At 50.8% G+C, this 19,853-nt stretch overlaps 1 protein-coding gene and 1 pseudogene across 7 annotated transcripts in view; one reads left to right on the top strand and one right to left on the bottom strand.

The window, feature by feature from the left end:
* The window catches only part of LOC144576561 (uncharacterized), a 91,480-nt gene that overhangs the window by 70,509 nt on the left and 1,118 nt on the right, over positions 1–19,853 (top strand). The window contains exons 2-8 of one of the 7 annotated variants that reach the window (XR_013534718.1): positions 9,808–9,960; positions 11,926–12,023; positions 12,750–12,954; positions 15,102–16,631; positions 17,396–17,513; positions 17,712–17,828; positions 19,823–19,853. The exon at positions 19,823–19,853 is cut by the window's right edge and continues 1,118 nt beyond it. Coding sequence is in view for 5 of the 7 variants with exons in the window: in XM_078370545.1 (XP_078226671.1) it covers positions 11,967–12,023; positions 12,750–12,954; positions 15,102–15,187; positions 17,396–17,449 (402 nt within the window). In the remaining 2 variants the exon portion in view is untranslated. Of the gene's footprint in view, positions 1–9,807; positions 12,024–12,749; positions 12,955–15,101; positions 17,514–17,711; positions 17,829–19,822 lie in introns of all 7 variants that reach the window. The other 6 variants (XM_078370545.1, XM_078370546.1, XR_013534717.1 and 3 more) reach the window with 6 other exon arrangements.
* LOC144582420 (small nucleolar RNA U13) lies at positions 3,724–3,820 on the bottom strand (annotated as a pseudogene).

Genomic DNA, 19,853 nt, shown 5'->3' with positions numbered 1-19,853 from the left:
CCAGATTGTGCCACTTCACTCCAGCCTGGGTGACGGAGCAAGACTTTGTGTCAAAAACCAAACAAAACAAAACAAAAGGATCACAAATGGGACCAATACCTAGGGCCCTCCCATGCTGCTCTCTTCAGGAGTCCCCAGGCTCAGCCCTCATGTCTATCACCTTCACAGAGAGGCCTTTCCTGACCACCTTCATCACCACCTGAGCACCCCTGCTTGTGCTAGTGCACTCTAACCTGCACCCGATTTCTCTTTACTTTTTTATTTTTGAAGACAGAGTGTTGCTCTGTTCCCCAGGCTGGAGTGCAGTGACGCAATGTCGGCTCACTGCAACCTCCACCTCCCAAGTTCAAACAATCCTCCCACCTCACCCTCCTGAGTAGCTAGGATTACAGGCAGCTGCCACCACACCTAGGTAATTTTCTTTTTTGTACCTTTAGTAGAGATGGCATTTCACCATGTCGGCCAGGCTGGTCTTGAACTCCTAACCTCAAGGGATCCATCCTCCTCAGCCTCCCAAAGTGCTGGGATTACAGATGGGAGCCACCGCACCTGGCCATACCTGCTTTAGTTTTTATTCTTCATAGCACTCTCCACCTGATGTGCTGTCTGTGTTAATGGTTTGTTTATGGATCGCCTGTCTCTTTCCCCCCATTAGAATGATGGATCCATTAAGAGAGCAGCAACTTTGTTTTGCTCATTGCTGTTTCCCCAGAGCCCGGAGCCCTGTCAGGTATATGATAACCAGGCAGTAGTTATTCATAGAATGAATGAATGTAAGAATGAATAAATGGCCGGGTGCTGTGGATCACGCCTGTACTCCTAGCACTTTGGGAGGCCGAGGTGGGTGGATTACTTGAGGTCAGGGATTTGAGACCTGCCTGGACAACATGGTGAAACCCCATCTCTACTAAAAATAAAAAAAGTTAGCTAGGAATACTGATGCACGCCTGTAATCCCAGCTACTCAGGAGGCCGAGACAGGAGAATTGCCTGTACCCAGGAGGTGAAGGTTACATTGAGTCGAGACCATGTCACTGCACTGTAGCCTGGCAGAAAGAGAGAGACTGTCTCAGAAATAAATGAAAATAATTTTTAAAAAGAATGAATGAAAGATCAGAAGGCCTAGATAGAAGGAATATGTTACAGTAATCAATAGTGCACAAGGGAAATTACAGTGAATGAGAATTTATTTGAATATTTCAAGATAGCTAGAAGAGAAGAATTTTTTTGTTCCCAAAACAAAAGATAAATATTTGAGGTGATGACTGTCTCAGTTACCCCGATTTGATCATTACATATTGTCTACAGCTTGGGTCCCCAACCCTCCTGGCCACGGATCTGTACCAGTAGCCTGTTTTTGTTTTTCTTTTTTTTTCTCTCTCTGTCTCTTTTTGAGACAGAGTCTCAGTCTGTGCAGCGGTGCTATCTCAGGTAAATGTAACCTCCATCTCCGAGGCTCAAGTAATTCTTCCGCCTCAGCCTCCTGAGTAGCTGGGATTACAGGCATATACCACCACACCTGGCTAATTTTTGTATTTTTAGTAGAGACAGGGTTTCACCATGTTGGCCAGGCTGGTCCCAAACGCCTTACTTCAGGTGATTTGCCCTCCTCATTCTCCCAAAGTGCTGGGATTGCAAGTGTGAGCCATTGCACCCAGGCTTTTTTTTTTTTTTTAATTTGACAGGGAGTTTTGCTCTTGTTGCCCAGGCTGGAATGCAATGGCATGATCTTGACTCTCTGCAACCTCTGTCTCCCAGATTCAAGCCAGTTTCCTGCCTCAGACTCCCAAGTAGCTGTGATTACAGGTATGAGCCACCATGCCAGGCTAATTTTCGTATTTCTAGTAGAGACAGGGTGTCTCTATGTTGGTCAGCTTGGTCTCGAACTCCCAACCTCAGGTGATCCACCTGCCTCAGTCTCCCAATTACAGTCTGCTGGGATTACAGGCGCGAGCCACCGTGCCCATCTCACCTGTTGGGAACTGGTCAGGCAGCACAGCAGGTGAGCAGGGAACGGGCTAGGGAGGCTTTATCTGTGTTCACAGCCGCTCCTTATTTCTGGCATCACCACCTGAGCTCCACCTTCTGTCAGATCGGTGACGTTGTTAGAGTCTCATAGTAATACAAACCCTACTGTAAACAGCACATGCGAGGGAGCTGGACTGCGTGCTCCTTATGAGAATTCAATGCCTGTTTATCTGTCAATGTCTCCCGTCACCTTCAGAAGGGATGCTCTAGTTTCAGGAAAACAAGCTCAGGGCTCCCACTAATTTTACGTTACGGTGAGTTGTGTAAATATTTCATTATATATTACACTGTAATAATAACAGAAGTGGGCCGGGCACAGTGGCACATGCTTGTTATCCTATCCTTTTGGGAGGCTGAAGCAGTCGGATCACCTGATGTCGGGGGTTCAAGACCAGCCTGGCCAACATGGTGAAACACCGTGTCTGCTAAAGGTACAAAAACTGGCATGGTGGCAGGAACCTGTCATCCCAGCTACTTGGGAGGCTGAGGCAGGAGCATTTCTTGAACCCAGGAGCGGAGGTTGCAGTGAGCCACAATCATAGCATTTTGGGAGGCTGAAGTGGGCGGATCACCTGAAGTCAGCAGTTCGAGACCAGCCTGGCCCACAGGTGAAACCTCGCCTGTAATAAAAATATATAAATTAGCTAGGTGTGGTGGTAGGAGCCTATAAGCTGACTTACTCGGGAGGCTGATGCAAAAGAATTGCTTGAACCCAGGAGGTGGAGGTTGCAGTGAGCCAAGATCATGTCCCTGGACTCCAGCCTGGGTAATATAGGAAGATTCTGGTTTTGTTTTTGTTTTTGTTTTTGTTTTTAAAGGCAAGCCAGTTACAATGGCTTATACCTATAATCCCAGAATTTTGGAGGCCAAGATGGAAAGATCACTTGAGACTAGGAGTTCCAGGTAAACCTGGGCAACATAGCATGACCCCATCTCTACAAAACATTTTTTAAAAATTGGGCACAGTGGCATGTGCCCCTAGTCTCAGCTACTCAGGAGGCTGAGGCAAGAGGATTGCTGCAGCCCAGGAACTGGAGGCTGCCGTGAGCCATGCTTATGCCACTGCACTCCAGCCTGGGTGACAGAGTGAGACCCTGCGTCTTAAAAAAAAGAATTCAGAGTAGAGAAAGGTATGAATTGTAAGTTCAAGCATTGAACGTCCCACATTTCCTTCAGAAGTGTTGATGCGTGCCCCAAGAACTCTGCATTCATTTCCCAGCGCTGCCTTAACAAAGTACCCTAAACTGTGTGGCTTCAACCACAGAGATTTATTCTCACAGTTCTGGAGACCAGGAGTCTGAAATCAAGGGATTTTTTATTGTTTGTTTGTTTTTTCTCTGAAGGCTGTGAGGGAGGTCCGTCCCAGTTCTCGCTCATGGATTCTCAGAGCCTCCAGAGTTCCTTGGCTTGCAGGTGGTCTTCTGTCTCTGTCTTGAAACCGTCTTCCCTTTGTAGGTGTCTTTGTCTACACATCCCCTTTTTATAAGGACACCAGGCACACTGGATTAGGATTCACCCTCATTACCTCAGCTTAGGTCGATCACATGTGAAGAGGCTATTTCCAAATAAGGTCGCATCCACAGACCCTGTGGCGTAGGGCTTCAGCGTCTTTCAGGGAGACAGAGCACAACGCATAACACTATGGATTTGCAAATATTTTTAGTTTGAGTTTCTGGGTTTTATTTTTTAATTTTGGTGTCGGATGAGTGATGTGATGATGCCGTAACAAGTTCTGAGAATGGCACATATCATAAAATAGCCTGATAACCCAATTGTCATGATTAGGTTTTGATTTTTTAAAATTTTAGTTTTTCTTGAGGCAGGGTCTTGCTGCAATACTCATGCTGGAGGGCAGTGGTGCAATCATGGGTCACCGCAGCCTTAACCTCCTGGATTCCAGCGATCTTCCCACCTCAGCCTCCCAAAGAGCTAGGATTATAGGAATGAGCCACCACCCCCAGCTGTTCCCTATTTTTTGTTTGTACGTTGTTCATTTGTCTCAAAAAACACACCTTTTTATCTGTGCATGCTGGCTCATGCCTGTAATCCTCAGTACTTTGGGAGGCCAAGGCAGGTGGATCTCTTGAGATCAGGAGTTCAAGACCAGCCCGGCCCACATGGTGTAACGCCTTCTCTACTAAAAATACAAAAATGAGCTGGATGTGGTGGTGTGTACCTGTAATCCCAGTTACTCGGGAAGCTTAGGCAGGAGAACCGCTTGAACCCTAGAGGCAGAGGTTGCAGCGAGCCAGGTTCATACTCCCACACTCCAGACTTTGTGGCAGAGTGAGACTAACTCAAAAAAAGTGAAATATACATACATATAAACGTGCACATGAACACACACACACACCTTGGCAATTTTTTTATACATCAGCATTCACTGGTACAATGTAAATTCTATGGTAGATTTTATTTAGATTAATACAATCTAAATACTATTCTATTAAGTGCTACAACTAAAAAAAATAGGCCATGCATTTAAATGATTCAAAGTTCAAAAACTATGAAAGAGTATAGAACCGAGTCTCCCATATGGCAGCTCATGGCATATGTGTTTATGAAATCTACGTGATGCTGGATACGGTGGCTCATGCCTGTAATCCCAGCATTTTAGGTGGCCGAGTCTGGTGGCTCACCTGAGGTCAGGAGTTTGAGAGCAGCCTGACAAACATGGTGAAACCCCATCTATACTAAAAACACAAAAAGCAACCGGATGCGGCAGTGAGCCCATATAACCCTATCTACTTTGGAAGCTGAGGCAAAAGAAGCGCTTGAACCTGGGGGACAGAGGTTGCAGTTAGCCAAGATCATGCAACTTCACTTCAGCCTGGGCAACGGAGCGAGACTCCATCTCAAAAAAGGAAAAAAAATCTAAATAAATTAACATTTAAGAAAATGAAAGATTTGGTTCTTTGGCTGCATGGTCCACATTTCAAGTGCTGCACAGCTGCAGATGGCCCAGAAATATGGTCTTTATTGCAAAAAGTTCTATCAGTTGGTGTTGGTGCAGCCTTAAAGCCGCTCTCCCACCCCTCCTCGAAGCCAACCACTGTTACGGTTCCTTTGGTGATTCTTTTCCGAGATGATCTATGCACACAATCAGCACGTGGAGTTAATATATTTACCTAATAAAATCAGCATCTCCCGTATAGTGCAAATGACCATGTAATAGTCCATGGAATGGAATGCATTCAGCTAGTTTCATAATGAAGTGCTCTTGAGTTTTTCCCAGGTTTCCTGTTAAAATTATTCTGTCGAGAACACCATTCTCTCACAGAGTAAATGTTTATATGTTTTCCTCATTTCTTTTCTATTTTCTTTCTTTTTTCTTTCTTTCCCTCTCACTATTCCCTCTTCCTACTTTTTTTCTTCCCTTTCCCCCTCTCATCCTCCTCTTTTTTCTCTCCCCCACTTTTCTCTTTCTTCTACAAGGTCTTGTATTTAATGGCATAATCCTAATTCACTGCAGCCTTGAACCCCTGGGCCCAAGCGATCCTCTTTCCTCAGCCTCCCAAGTAGCAGAGACTAAAACCTGTGCCCCCATGCCTTTCTATATTTTTATTTTCTTTTTAGTGGAGATGGGTCTTACTATATTGTTCAGGGTCGTTTTCATCTCTGTAGGTGCTTTTCAAGAGATCTTACCAAAAGGTACCTGGATAGAACTTAGTCACTTGAAGCTCTTGTCCTTGTGTTGAAATTTTGTGTCTGCCTCCTCCATCCCGGGGAGATTTAAAACTTCTATCCACTTTTCAGGCAGATCCGTGACTTCAAAAAGTGTACGAATGTTGTGAGGCAAGGCGGAAGGATCACATGAAGTCAGGAATTTGGGCCCAGGCCGGCCAGGAAGGTGAAACCCTGCCTCTACCAAAAATACAAAACTTACATGAGCGTGGTGGTGCACGCCTGTAGGCCCAGCTTCTCAGGAGGCTGAGGCATGCGAATTGTTTGAATCTGGAAAGCGGATGTTGCAGTGAGTCGAGATCGTGCCGCCGCACTCCAGCCAGGTACAAATAGCAGCTTTAGACTTGATCTCGCCAGGCATGACCACTGGGCACATTCAGCATAGGATCACCGATTCTGCCTCAGTTTTCAGTGTCTTCTCTGGGGCCTGGAGTGTAGCATCTGAAGCCGAGCTGGATGTCTTGCTGCATAAATACTCTCTCCACTTGCACCTGTGCCATCAGTCTGGGTGAAGACTCATGTCAGGGGAGAGCCGTCGTCCTCCTACAGCCCCACCTGTCTGATGGCTGAGACTTCTGCCTCATTTCCAGAACTCCCAGGGGCCCTTGAACGTCTTGTTATTTGCTACATATGCAAGCACAGATTGCCCGTACCTCCCCTGAGACCTTCCTGCCACTCTCTATAGAGCTGCCTGAAGCCTCGAAATGTTTATTTGCCTTTGGAGAAATTCTACTTCCATCTACCCCAGACTCATCAAAATTACAGTAACAGCCAGCACTCCAACTTTCTGGAGCCTGTTCCAGCAGAGAGGAAGTCTGTTCTTCAAGTCCTCTTTGTAACCCCATTTAAGATGAGGAAACTGAGGCAGATGAGCTCATGAATACAAAGTGCCAGAGCTTGGGTTCAACCTCGAATCCCTGGGCCCAGGGGTTCGAGGCTCGTGTTCAACCTTAGAGTTTGTGGGATTTAAGGTTGATGGTGGAAGCGTTCTGTTTGGCACCCCCTACCCTGGTGTGTGGGGGTTGTGTCCTGGGTTGCCTGCAGAGCCCCAGTTTATGCCTGCTGACCTGACGCATTTGTGACTAGCATTGTCTTTAACTGCTAAACGTCGTGGTTTGGGAGAGAAATTCTGTGCTCACCCAGTTCACCCGCACCCTGAGGAAGCTCTGACACCACCGCACAGCTTCTGATACATACTGGAGAAAGCCAGCGCTAGGAGGTGCCTGTCAGCAGGAAGAGCTGCAAGCATCTACATCCACATGTAGACATATCTGTACAGATACATTCATATACACATATTCATATATATACATGTCTTTACATCCACACACACGTCTGTACACCCACACATTCATACACATGTCTACATATAGACACCTTCATGTACACATCACTGTACACACAATCCATATCCACACATTCATACACACCTATCTGTGTATTTTGGTATAGCTGTATACATACACATCTACACACATCCATGTTCAGATAAATCCGTACACAGATGCATACACATTCGTCCACAGACATCTGCACATACGTCGGTGGGGATCAGGGAAATACAGCATTAAGTAGTGACGGTCTGATAATAGCTAGTATTGTTTTGACATCTTTTGGGTGAACTGACTAGCTAGTGGCTATCAGAGGGGTGTGTGAGGTGTGTCTGCAGGTTGGCAGGGCCATCAAACGCGGTATTTGTAGTTGCTCGTGGCTTTCCTAGAGGATCTCTCACGTGGAGCCTTGGAGTGTAGTGAGCTGTTCCTGTGGCCCGCCCGCCAATGTCTGCACCAGTGACCAACAAAATTCTGGCTTCACGGGCCTCAAGGACTTTGGATTGTACAGTAAAAAACGCTATATGCCATCATCGGACGTGTCTGGTCTGCAAGTGGAGATCCGTTGCCAGTGGCGGGATGGGAGCTGGAAGAGCCAGGAGGATGTTGCAGTCAGACAGATTCAATAACCAGGGCTGGAGCTGGTGTGCAGCGTAGGTGGCAGATGAGGTTGACTCTAGTCACATTCCATAGCGACGGTCGACTGAGTTCCTGATGGATCCAATGAGGGGGTTGTCAAGGAGAGAAGAGGAGTCCTCTGTGTTTATAACACAGGTTTCTAATTTTGAGAAATCCGGAGTTTAAAAAATTGGGGAAGGCCTGGGCATAGTGGTTCACACCTGTAATCTAAGCACTTTGGGTGGCCAAGGTGGGCGGATCACTTGGGCTCAGGAGTTTGAGATCAGCCTCGCCAACATGGTAAAACCCCGTCTCTACTAAAAATACAAAAATTAGCTGGGCACTGTGGTGTGCGTCTGTCATCCCAGCTACTTGAAAGGCTGATGCAGGAGAATCATTTGAACCCGGGTGGCGAAAATTGCAATGTACCTGGATCCTGCCACTGCATTACAGCCTGGGTGACAGAGTGAGACTCCGTCTCAAGAAAAATTAAAAATTGCGGAAGAATCGGCATAGAAAGCCATTAGCTTGGCTATCTCCTGCCCTCTCTCTGGTCCCAGCTTGTGTAATCATGGCTGGGCTTGCTGTCCAAGCCTGTCATTTCAGATGACACCAAGGCCTTTTCAGGGCTAGAGAGACCTGCTGCCACCCATGGTCAGCAAGGCTGAGTGGTTTTAGGCACAGCTGGAGATGAAACTGGTGATGGGGGCAGCCCTGTCATCTTTACAGGGAACCTCACACAGCAGGTGGGCAGCAAGCTGGCCTCTCCACATCACTGAGCCATCTGCTGAGTGAGCAGGCCCATGTGACAGGTAGGAGATGCAACTCCCTGTGTCCTGTCTCCTCCATGACCAGGCTAGGGTGTGGGCCAAATGCCTCCTGATGATCTTCATCACTTCAGTTTCTCAATATCAACATCCCATCTAAGGACAGACTCAGGCTCAGTGTGAGCCCCCAGAACTTCCCACAACCTCCAGCTGTCCCCACAAACCATAAAATAGCATCACCCACAATAAGAAACATATGTAAAACATTGGCCTAAAATACACGGGGCATTTAAAACACACACACAGGCTTAGCAGATGCTGGCACTGTGCCAGAGCCAGGGCGGTGACACCAGGGTGTGCCGCTTATGTTTTCTGAAAGATTCTAAGGTAAGGACAGGAGCTGGGGCTGGGGGCACTCGGAGCGGTGACTGTTGACCACCTCACGTGGGTGTTTGGGAGTCATAACAGCTTGCCCATTTCTACCTGTCTGTTCTGGATGACCTTCAGTGTTGCAGACGCAGAAGCTTCAGAAGGTGACATTTATTTAACGACCCATGATGTGTGTAGTTAATTCTTTTGTCATCTGTCCTATTTGATTTTGTTTCATTCTACTTCTTTTTTTTTTTTTTTTTTTTTGTTGGAGACAGAATCTCACAGTGTTGCTCGGACTGGATGCAATGGTGCAATCTTGGCTCACCGCAGCCTCTGCCTCCTTGGTTCAAGCGGTTCTCCTGCCTCAGCCTCCCAAGTAGCTGGGATTACAGGTGCCTCCTGCCATACTTGGTTATTTACTTACTTGTATTTTTGTAGAGGCGGTGTTTTACTATGTCGGCCTGGCTAGTCTGAAACTCCTGACCTCAGGAAATCTGCCTGCCTTGGCCTTCCAAAGTGCTGGAATTACAGGAATGACTCACTCTGGCCGGCCTCATTCTACTTTATCCTTGGTCCAAGCACAGTGCCCCACACCTATAATGCCAGAACTTTGGGAAGCCAAGGCAAGAGAATTGCTTGAGCCCCGGAGTTCAAGACCAGCCTTGGAAACATACTGAGTCCCCTGTTTCTACAGAAAAAAAAGTGGTGTGTATATATATATGCACATGCACACACACACAAGTTAGCCAAGGTGGTGGCACATGTCTGTAGTACCAGCTACTTGGGAGGGTGAGGTGAAAGGATCGATTGAGTCTTGGAGGTCAAGGCTGCAGCGAGCCACGATCAGGCCTGTCTGTGGGCTGTTGTGCAGGGCCCAGGTGTTGACTCTTCAAGGATCCCCCAATCCCAAGGACCCTGGGGTATTCCCGAGTCCTTTTTTTGCCTGGGGCTGGCGGTGTCGGTCCCTGGTGGCTGACCCTTTCATTTGCCTGCTCTCTATCCCTGCAGCACCGATGGAAAGGAAGGAGGCTGGATGATGAGTGGCTGCCCTGGATGCCAAGCTGTTCGTGTCAGGACTGTCAGGGCTGCATGCCCTTGGCCTGCTGCAGCAGTGGGGCTGGCTGTCGACCGAATCCCTGAGTATCCCGTATGGCCTCCCGGGTAAGGCACTGCATGCCTGGCTGCGGGGAAGGTGGAGGTGGCAGGGCCTTCCCCGGTTCCTGTGGCTGTGGCTCTGTGAGCTAAAATACGCTGTCACCACAGGATTTTCCATCAGTCATTCTGTGGGCTCTGAGTAGGACTTAGTAGCTGCTCATTAGGAAAAAAAGAAAAAAAAGTGTGTCTGTTTAGGGGACATTCATTCATCTCTTAAGACCTCCCCACGGACAGGTTTTAATGGAGTGACGGGCGAAGCAGACCACAGGGCTGGGAGAACACGGCAGAGGCCAGGCTGGGCTTGGGCCTCCTCCTCTTGGAGCCCTGGTGGAGGGCTGCCTGGCAGAGGAGGGTAGGGGTTCTTTGATCGATCCTCACAGCTCAGGCAAAGCAGCCAGTGCACCAGTGCAGCACTGGCCAGAGGCTGCAGACAGAGAGCGGCTCAGACGGCGCCTACAGGCCGGGGCCGGGCCGCACACTCCACTGCACACAGATCCTGGCTTTCAGTCACAAGGCGGGTGCCCCGGCCAGGTGGGATGTCCAGAGAGAGTACCTGAGTCTGGCAAGTGGTGATCTGAGTACCCTGAGCTCATCCCCAGAGATGAACTTGCTTCCAATAGCATAGCCATATAGGAAAGAATCCAGGGCTGGCACTTCAGCTTCAGTCTTATGTCTATTCATCTAGGATTGCTTCAGCCCTGGAGGCAGAGGTTGCAATGAGTCAAGAATGTGCCACCGTACTCCAGCCTGGGCAACAGAGTGAGATCTTATCTCTAAAATAAACAAATAATAAGTTTACAAAAAAGCCAGTCACAGTGGCTCACGCTTGTAATTCCAGCACTTTGTGAGGTTGAGGCAGGTGGATCACGAGGTCAGGAATTCAAGACCAGACTGGCCAACATGGTGAAAGCCTACCTCTAATAAAATACCAAAATTAGGCAGTCATAGTGGCGGCTGCCTGGTTCCAACTGCCCTCCTGGCAGGACTAGGAACTTCTGACCTCTCCACCATCTGGGGCTAAGACCTTGACCAATGTCAGGGTTGGCGTCCCTCTGGCTGGCTGTTGAATGTCACCTCCATAGCCTCTCTGCTGTGCCAGAGTCCCATGGCCACCCACAGGGCAGTGAATTTGAAAAAGTGCTCAGGACTCTGCACACTATGCTGTTCACAGCTGTCATTGACTACAGTGAGAGGAGGCAGGAGTGTTGGCACAGGGAAGGGGCCGGGGTGGAGTCTAGTGTGCACCACGGCCAACACCTAGTATCGTTTCCCAGTCCCTGTGCCTTCACATGGGACGCACTTGTCTGTCCCAGCACTATGTCACCCAGGGTGTTTGGTGGGGCTGCCTAATTGGCAGGTGCTGCTCGGCTCAGAGCACAGTGTCAGACTCCTAGGAGGCAAGCAGGGGTCTCGAGTAAGCCACGTTTGTACAAACAGTTCAGATGCAGAGCACCTTGTATCACTCCTAGGATTGGTGGGAACCCTCCCCCAGTCCAAGTTCCCAGACAAGCTATGAGCAGGTCATGCAGAGGCAGCTCGGGTCTGCTGTGACAACTCACTCGCAATCTCCAGTGCCTGCTGCTCTATTCCTTTTCCTCCACTCCCGCCATCATCTTAATCCCAGGAAGAGGCCCTATCTCTTTGAGGCCTGGGCTGGGCCTCTGAGCTGCCCAGAGGCCTCATGGTGGGTGTTGGCTGCCAGTTGTAAGGCCCCTGGCCACACTGAAGGACTCCTACCTGGAAGTGATGCTGTGGCCCCTGGATGAGGTGTGGAGGGAGCGGGCAGAGGAGGCCATGTGGTGGCTACAGGCCTGGGTGGCCGGGATGCCAGGCAACCAGGGTCCCAGGCCTATCAGGTTGACCCTGGGGGCCATGAAAGGCACTCTGGAGCTGGTGAGTGAGAGCAAGGATGAGATGTGGCTGGCAGTTGAGGATGACCGAGACAGCTCTCACTGTCCCCTCCCTTTCCAGGTGGCCCACCAGATGCTGTCCTGGGCTGAGGCCACGTTCTCATGGGCACTGAAGAGGCTCTGCAAAGCCCTGCTGGACCTGTATGGCCTCACAGCCAGGTAACGCTGGGTTTGGGGTGTCGCATCCAGCGTTCCTGCCACGTATCAGTTGCAGTGCTGAACCCTTCAACATGCTCTGACTCACTGACTACTTTGACCGCCCTACACAGAGGCTTCTTCACTCCTTATTGCACAGGAGAGGAAACTGGGGTTTCTTCCTCACTCCAGAGAGACCTCGTGAGCACAGTCCCAGTGCAGGCAGGATTTTAGGAGCTGCTGCGGAAGAGTGCAGTGGGCAAATATGACCCCTTCCTTCAGGAAGCTCAGTTTTACTCAGAGACAGACACAAAGCCCAAGAAATCATCTACAGCAGAGTATGCACAGCTCCCTGCAGAAAGCCCGAGAATCACCTCTTAAGCAGGCCATTCTGCTCTGTCACATTTCCTTGCTTTTGCTTTGTAATCATCTTTTTTTTTTAAATGGAGCCTTGCTCTGTCTCAGTTGTGTGATCTCAGCTCATTGCAACCTCTGCCTCCTATGTTCAAGTGATTCTCCTGCCTCAGCCCTCCGGGTTGCTGGGACTACAGGTGTGTGCACTACTGCACCTGGCTAATTTTTTGCGTTTTTAGTAGACAGGGTTTTGCCACTCCAGGCTGGTCTCAAACTCCTGACCTTCAGTCATGTAACCCATTTGGCCTTCTAAAGTGTTGGAATTACAGGCATGAGCCACTACTCCCGACCTGTTATGTAATCTTTTAAACACATAAAAGCCCTTCTTTCTTGCAGGCTGTGCAGAAGCTGGCTACAGGCTGGGTGTGGCCCACCGCTCATCGTTTACCACCACTGAGCCATACCTTAGGTGGCAAATGCTTGAGATGGAACATTGGTGAGATGGTGAGCTGGGGATCCTATGGTGTGGCCATGGCCAGCTTTGAGGAGAAAGTACAGTTCAAGCAAGAGCCACGGGGCCAGTGTGGAAAGAGAGCTCCAGGTGGGGGCTCCACTGCACAGAGGACTGGGAGAGGGATGTGCCTGGCCTGTTTGTTTTTGAGATGGAGTCTCATTCTCCGTCACCCAGGCTGGAGTGCCATGGTGTGATCTCAGCTCACTGCAACCTCTCTCAAATTCAAGTGATTGTCCTGCCTCAGCCTGCCAAGTTGCTGGGATTACAAGCATTCACCACCATACCCAGCTAATTTTTGTATCTTTAGTAGAGGTGGGATTTCACTGTATTACCCAGGCTGGTCTCAGAATCCTGGGCTCCAGAGACTCGGTGCTGGGATTACGGGCATGAGCCACCGTGCCTGTCCTGTTTGAATAGCAAGGTGGTGTGGCTGATGCGACTGGGAGGTTCCAAGGCTAGGGAATGAGAGGAGGACTCTGGCTTCTGCTCTGACCTACGAAGGCTGTGATCACCCTTTCACTTCAAAAGGCCCCTTTTGTCCCTGTGTTGAGAACACGGGGGTGGTGGATAGAAATGGGGAACCCAGTCTAGAGCAGGGGTCTGGGGACCAAATATCCTTTTCCCTCACAGCCATGATGCCCACCAGGAACCGGGCTACAGGCAAGGGGGCCGCCCCTTCTTCCATGCAGGTGGTGGTGCAGAGCATCTGGATTCTGGCTCTGCCTCTTCCTGGGATATCTCTGCATCGGCTCTGTGTGCCTCAGTTTCCCCAGCTGTAGAATAGGGACCGGACCCACATCATGGGGAAAAGGCTCCACGTAATACAAGTTCCTGCTCCTGCCGCCTTGCGGTCAGAATGTAGGCTGAGGAAGGGAAGAGCTCCCAGGGCGGGGCTTTGGCTTGTTGAACAATCACCTGCCTGGTTATTCGCCTACCCGGTGATTGGAATCTCGTGGGGATACCAAAAAATGGATTTAAATGGCAGTGAGGGTGTCGAAGCTGCTTCCTTCCCCCAGCTGCAGGTCCTCTGGGCTCCCTAAAAGGTAAGCGAGTCCACCTGCCCGTCCCCCTCAGTGGCCCATCAACAACAGAGCGTGCAATATTTCTCTTCCCACTTCACCCCCACAGGAGCCGAGATCTCCCTGATCATTCAGATCTCACAGGCTTGACCCTACTGTACATATTGAGAAAGTTCCAGTCCTCCCCTCAACTGTAGAAATTTCCTAGACCTGTCTGTCAGGCACACTGGCTTATGCCTGTAATCTCAGCACTTTGGGCAGATCACTTGAGGTCGGGAGTTCGAGACCAGCCTAGCCAACATGGTGAAACACTGACTCTACTAAAAATTTAGAAATCAGCCAGGCATGGCAGTGAGTGCATGTAGTTCCAGCTACTCTGGAGGCTGAGAAAGGAGAATCACTTAAACCCAGGAGGCAGAGGTAGCTGGGAATCGAAATCGTACCACTATACTCGAGCTTGGGAAACAGAATGACATTCTGTCTCAAAAAAACAAAAGAATTTCCTACACCTTCCAGCTGCTATTTTTTGCATCCAGACACAGAGTCCCCATGCTGCCCAAGACCCAGGGGGCAGATCAGACATGACATAAGATATCTGTGTCATCAAAATAGGGCAGCTTGTTTCTGTCCCGGCATCACCCACCACCTCCGCTGTCATGTCAGCCTCTGTGCTCCTCCAGCTCATTATGGGATTTTCTAGAACAAGGACAGCCCTCCCCAAGATGCACCCCAATGCTCTCCATGGTAGAGCTCTTCCTGCAGACCTCTGAGCTCCCCCTCTGCAGCCAAAGAAAGCACGGCTCAGCAGCTTGTCCTGTGGGTTCCCTCTAGGAACTACTCAGTGGTGGTGACGCAGCTGCTGCCTGGGGGCGATGTGGTGTGGGGGTGGGGGACTGGCTACCTGATGAAGGAGAAGCTGCCGTGGCCACTCCGACAACTGTCCAGGGCCAACATGCCATCCGAGTTCTACCGGCTCAGGTGCCGCCTGCTGCAGGGTCTCTGGAGGAATGAGTCCTGCCCCGGGCTGTGCCACCCTACTCCCTGGGAGCCCCCACCCCGTGGGCACAACAGCAGGGCCATGCAGGGGCAGGGACTGTGGGGGCACAGGGAAGCCTGCAGAGGCCTGTGGCATTACCGTGCTAGTCCCAGAGCTTATTGGACTTTCCAAGGTCCTATGGGACTAGGGCTGAGGCTGCACATCCTGCTTTTCTCCAGATTATATGACCTTGCCCAGCAGTGCAGCTAAGGGCGGTGCTGGGATGACGAGCTCTGGGCTCCCGAGAAGCTTGCCTGTGGCTCAGGTGAGTCTGCTAACATCCGTGGACTCAGCTTCCTTTACTGTGAAATGCAGGTAACCACGTGGCTTACTCACGTGGGTAAGGAGCATGTATGGTTTTTAATGCACGAGGAAGCCCCTCATGTCCGTGTGGGAGCCACCGTACCCAGGCTTGGCAAGTAGCGGTTTATCGGTGTGCGACTCACATGGAAGTCTACGGCTCCATAGAAGCGTGGGTGTAGTCAGGTCAAAGCAGCACGCTGATCTTGTAAAAAAAAAAAAAAAAAAAAAAAAAAACAGCCTGGTCTTGAAGTCCTGTGCGTGTGACCATGGGCTTCTCTGTGCCCCTCAGTTCTGACAGCTGACCACGGGGCCGGTAGCGCCTCCTTTGGGATGCTGGCCCTGGCCAACAGGTGTCTGGCTGTGCATTATGGATGGTGCTTTCCTACCATGGGCACGAACACCCCCAAGGCACAGCTCAGGGGCTACACTGGCTGGACTGGTCAGACCTGTTCCTTCACAGGCCATCTCTTCCCTACCATGAACAGGGCTGGTCTGCAGGACACCAGTGTCATGTTTGAGGTAGCCGTTGGCCATCCACTTAAACGGTCAATGTTTTTTCCCCACCTGAGCAGCTTCCTTGAGATTAAATGGATGACTTGTATAATTTTTTTTTTTGAGACTAGGTCTCACTCTGTTGTCATGGTTGGAGTGCAGCGGTGCGCTTTTGGCTCCCCGCACCCTTGACCTCCTGGGTTCAAGTGATCCTCCTTCCTCAGCCTCGCAAAGTGCTGGGATGGCTCAGCACCACCGTGCCCGGCTGATGTGTGAATTTTAAGTGCACGATTCAGTGGCTTCCAGTTTATTCAGAGTTGTGCATGCCTTACCACAATTGTTTTTAAAAGCTACCAGTCTGCCTGCTATGTCCATGGCTGTGCCTGCTCTGGACATCCGATGTAAACAGAAGGATGACTATGTGGCCTCTGAGCCAGGCTTTGTTACTTAGCACAGCAGTTTTGTAGCGGGTCTGGGGACTCCATTCCTTGTTAGGGCTGAATCGGCCCATAGCCATTCAGCTCACGTCATCCTGAAGCTGGTGGTGGATCACTGGGCCTCTGGCCGCCACACCAGGGGAGGGGGACTCCTGGCCTCAGGGCAGGCTAAGCCAAGGCTCTAGGCATCGGGGTACCCAGCAGGCATCGTGCTCCCACTGCGGTGGATGGAGCTGGCTCCACTCAGCGTGCCTTTGTGGCTGCTTCTCCCCAGACCACGCCCTGGTTGCCGGGGCCCAGCACGTGGTGACTTTTGACGGCCGGGTGTGGGACCTCAGCGTCCAGTGCAGCAGCATCCTCCTGGCCGAAGACTTTGCTCACAGCACATTCTCACGGATGCTGAGTCGGACAGGCTTGGGGCTCATGGCCCTGACCTTGGAGCTGAACCATGTGACCCTCATCTACTCCAGCCTTTAGGTGAGGAGGAGAGGCCCGAGCTTCCCCTGGAGACCTGTGCCTGTGGCAGGTTGCCTGGGGGATGGCACTTTCAAGCTCGTCCCCTGGCTGTCGGTCATCCCTCCTGCCCACTTCCTCCGGTCCACAGGCCTACAGGCTGTACAACTCCTCCTTGCCACGGGATAGCCATCCAGACCTCCAGCTGCCTTTTGCCATGAAAAGGAGCGATGTCCCCAGGATTGAGCCGGCCAGTGAGGACGGGGTCTCCTTCTCCTGTGACGTGGCCACCAGCCTCTGCAGCCTGACTGTGCACCTGTTGCACCACAGTTAATCTGGGCCCTGGCAGAGTTGGCCCCACCACCAAAGTCCTGTTCGGGATGCACCATTCTCAGCTTCCAGTGCAACAGGTCCCCGAGCTGTAGGCAGCCACTGTGGTTGAGAGGCTGGCACCAAGGCCCAGTGCTTTCTTCCCGCATCCCTTGGATATATGGCTCCAAGGTGGAGTTGGCCTTTCTGTGGTGCCTCTGCCAAGGAACACAAAGGGCAGGCCTGGATTCTGGCCACTCGTGCTCACGATGTGGAGAGGGGATGGGGGGACACATGCTGTCCTCAGTCTCTGTGCTTTCTCTCCTTCTTGTGATGAGGGTTTGGGTCCAGAGCTCTGGGAGTCTGGGGTGGAGGGATTTTACCAATCCTTCGTGTGCCTGAGGCTCATCTCTCATCCAGGACCCCTGGGGGAGGATCATGGGCTCTCAGGATCACCTCATCTTTCCTCCTCCCCACAGGCATATCCGCTGGCCTTCTGGAAACCAGCGACAACGAAGCAGGCACCGATCTGATGTTGCCGGACGGCTCTGTGGCTCATAGCCTGGAGGAGCTCAGCCCGGCCTGGCAAGTGAGCAGGTGCACCTGCTTTTCTTCCCTCTGGCTGAGTGTATCGAGGGTCGCTCGCTGCAGAGTCCCAGGAGCGGCAGGTGGCCTGCCGGCTCTGCAGTGGTCTTTGCGGACCCAGGGTCGGGTGGAGTCTCCCGCTAAGGCCAATGTATGTGGGGGAGCCACATGGTTCAGCTGCATGCCTGAGTCTTGCGTCTGTCCCACCAGGTGGATGGTGACTGCAGGGCCACCGAGAAGCCTGAGCCAACCTGCCCAGGACAGAGCCCTGCCCGCCGGGCCTTCTTCCAGGACCCGCCATCCAGCTTGGGGAACTGCTTCCGGGTGGTGAGTGTGAGCCTGTGCCCTGGAGCACAGCAAGCTCTTTCCCCCAATCTACCCTGGGGATTGGCATGGAGCAGAGGCCTAGGCTAGAGACTGACTGGGTGGCCCTGATTTCAGATGGAGCCTGCACCATTCCTTAGCCTTTGTGTGCAGGACTCCTGTGGCACCAGGGAGCTCCAGCCTGCCTGCACTCTGGCAGCCACCTATATCCACCTCTGTGTCTGCAGCTTCGTGTCTCTGGCCCTCCTCCACAGTGCGGTTAAGTGCCTCATCCGGCAGGCACTCTGCCCCCTGGCTTGCATCTGCTTTCCAGCCAGAGGGAAAACACGTCTCTCTCTCTCTCTCTTTCTCTCTCTCTCAGCAGAAATTGCAAATAATTGTCATTTAAGGAGCTAAGAGTCAAAACAAATCATTTAAGGCCTGATACAGCCTGGATGTGTGTCTCATTCAAATCTCACTATTGTTAGAGGGTGTACATCCCTCATGGGTGGCTTAGCATCCTGCGTTTGGTGAAGTGTGAGTTCTTGCTCTATTTGTTCAACTGAGAGGAGTTTGTTTATAAAAAGCCTTGCCTCTCCTCTCTCTCTTTGCACTCACTCCCATTTCTGCCACGATCGTAAGCTTCCCAAGGCCTCACCAGAAGGCAAGCAGATGCTGGAGCTGTGCTTGTACAGCCTGTAGAACTGTGAGTCAATTATATGTCTTATTTACGATCTACCCAGGCTGGAGTGCAGTGGCACAATCTCACCTCACTGCAGCTTTCACCTCCCAGATTCAAGCAATACTCCTCCCTCAGCCTCCCAAAAATACCGGTAGGTATTTTTGTAGAGATGATGTTTTTCTAAGTTGTCCAGGCCTGTCATGAATTTCTGACCTCTGGTGATCCACCTTCCTCGGCCTCCCAAAGTGCTGGATGACAGGCGTGAGCCACCACGCCCAGCCTCACGAGGGATTTGAATGTCCATTATCGTTTAGGGAAAATGCTCAGCCCCCGTTTTCCCTCTGCTCTCCTACTTCAAAAATCATCATTCACACAGAAGATGACTTGTATGAGCAAACGTGTGGGGATTCGTCTCCACTACCATGGCGGACCTCTAATTCAGTTCTGACACTAGCTACCTTGAGATCCTTCAGCCAGCGCCGCATACAATCGCCACAGCCAAAGCCCCACTAAAAGGGCATAAATGTCAGTATCAACAAGAGGAGTGGACTTCCAAGGGCCACAGATGCCAGAATTCGTGGCTGCCATCCGTAGACATTTAAAACTTAATCGGAAAATATAACAAATGGAGGATGAAATGAGATGATCCAACTCGTCTCAAAGAAACGACAGGCCAGGTGTGGTGGCTCATCCCTGTAATCCCAGCACTTGGGAGGCTAAGATGAGCGGACCACCTAAGGTCAGGAGTTTGAGACCAATCTGGCCAACATGGTGAAAACCCATCTCTACTAAATATACAAAAATCAGCCAGGAGTGGCTGTGTGTGCTTTTAATCCCAGCTACTCAGAAGGCTGAGGCAGGAGAAACGCTTGAACCCAGAAGGTGGAGGTGGCAGTGAGCCAAGATCTTGCCACTGCACTCCAGCCTGGTGACAGAATGAGAGTCTGTTTAAAAAAAATTCCAGAATAAAAACAGAGAGGACCCAGGATCCTTTGAGTCAGGAGGCACAATCCCCAAGAAAGTAAATCCATCCGTACCTAGAGCCATTCAGCACAATTGCAGAAACGACAAAGGAAAGGTCCTAAAAGCTACCGAGGAGGGTGGAAAGAAGCAAGAACATGTTGACAATTGCTTTCCCACTGGCAGTAACAGAAGACAGCGGAGTAACAGAAAGTAAGCATGAGATTAGAGATGATCCCCAGGTCAAGTATTGCTGAATGAAATAACCTGTCAGCACTGATCTGTCTAGGATCTCTTTACCACAAACGGACACTTACTCAATGGACACATCCACATGTTGATTTATGTACTGCGTGTGTCTGCTTTCCCGCTATAGGGGCTGAGTATCTGCAAGGGAGACCACATTT

This window comes from Callithrix jacchus, chromosome 4 (assembly GCF_049354715.1).
Source record: "Callithrix jacchus isolate 240 chromosome 4, calJac240_pri, whole genome shotgun sequence".
Lineage (NCBI taxonomy): Eukaryota > Metazoa > Chordata > Mammalia > Primates > Cebidae > Callithrix > Callithrix jacchus.
Note: the sequence above shows the minus strand (reverse complement) of the source record. Positions and strands in the feature narration are given on the sequence as shown.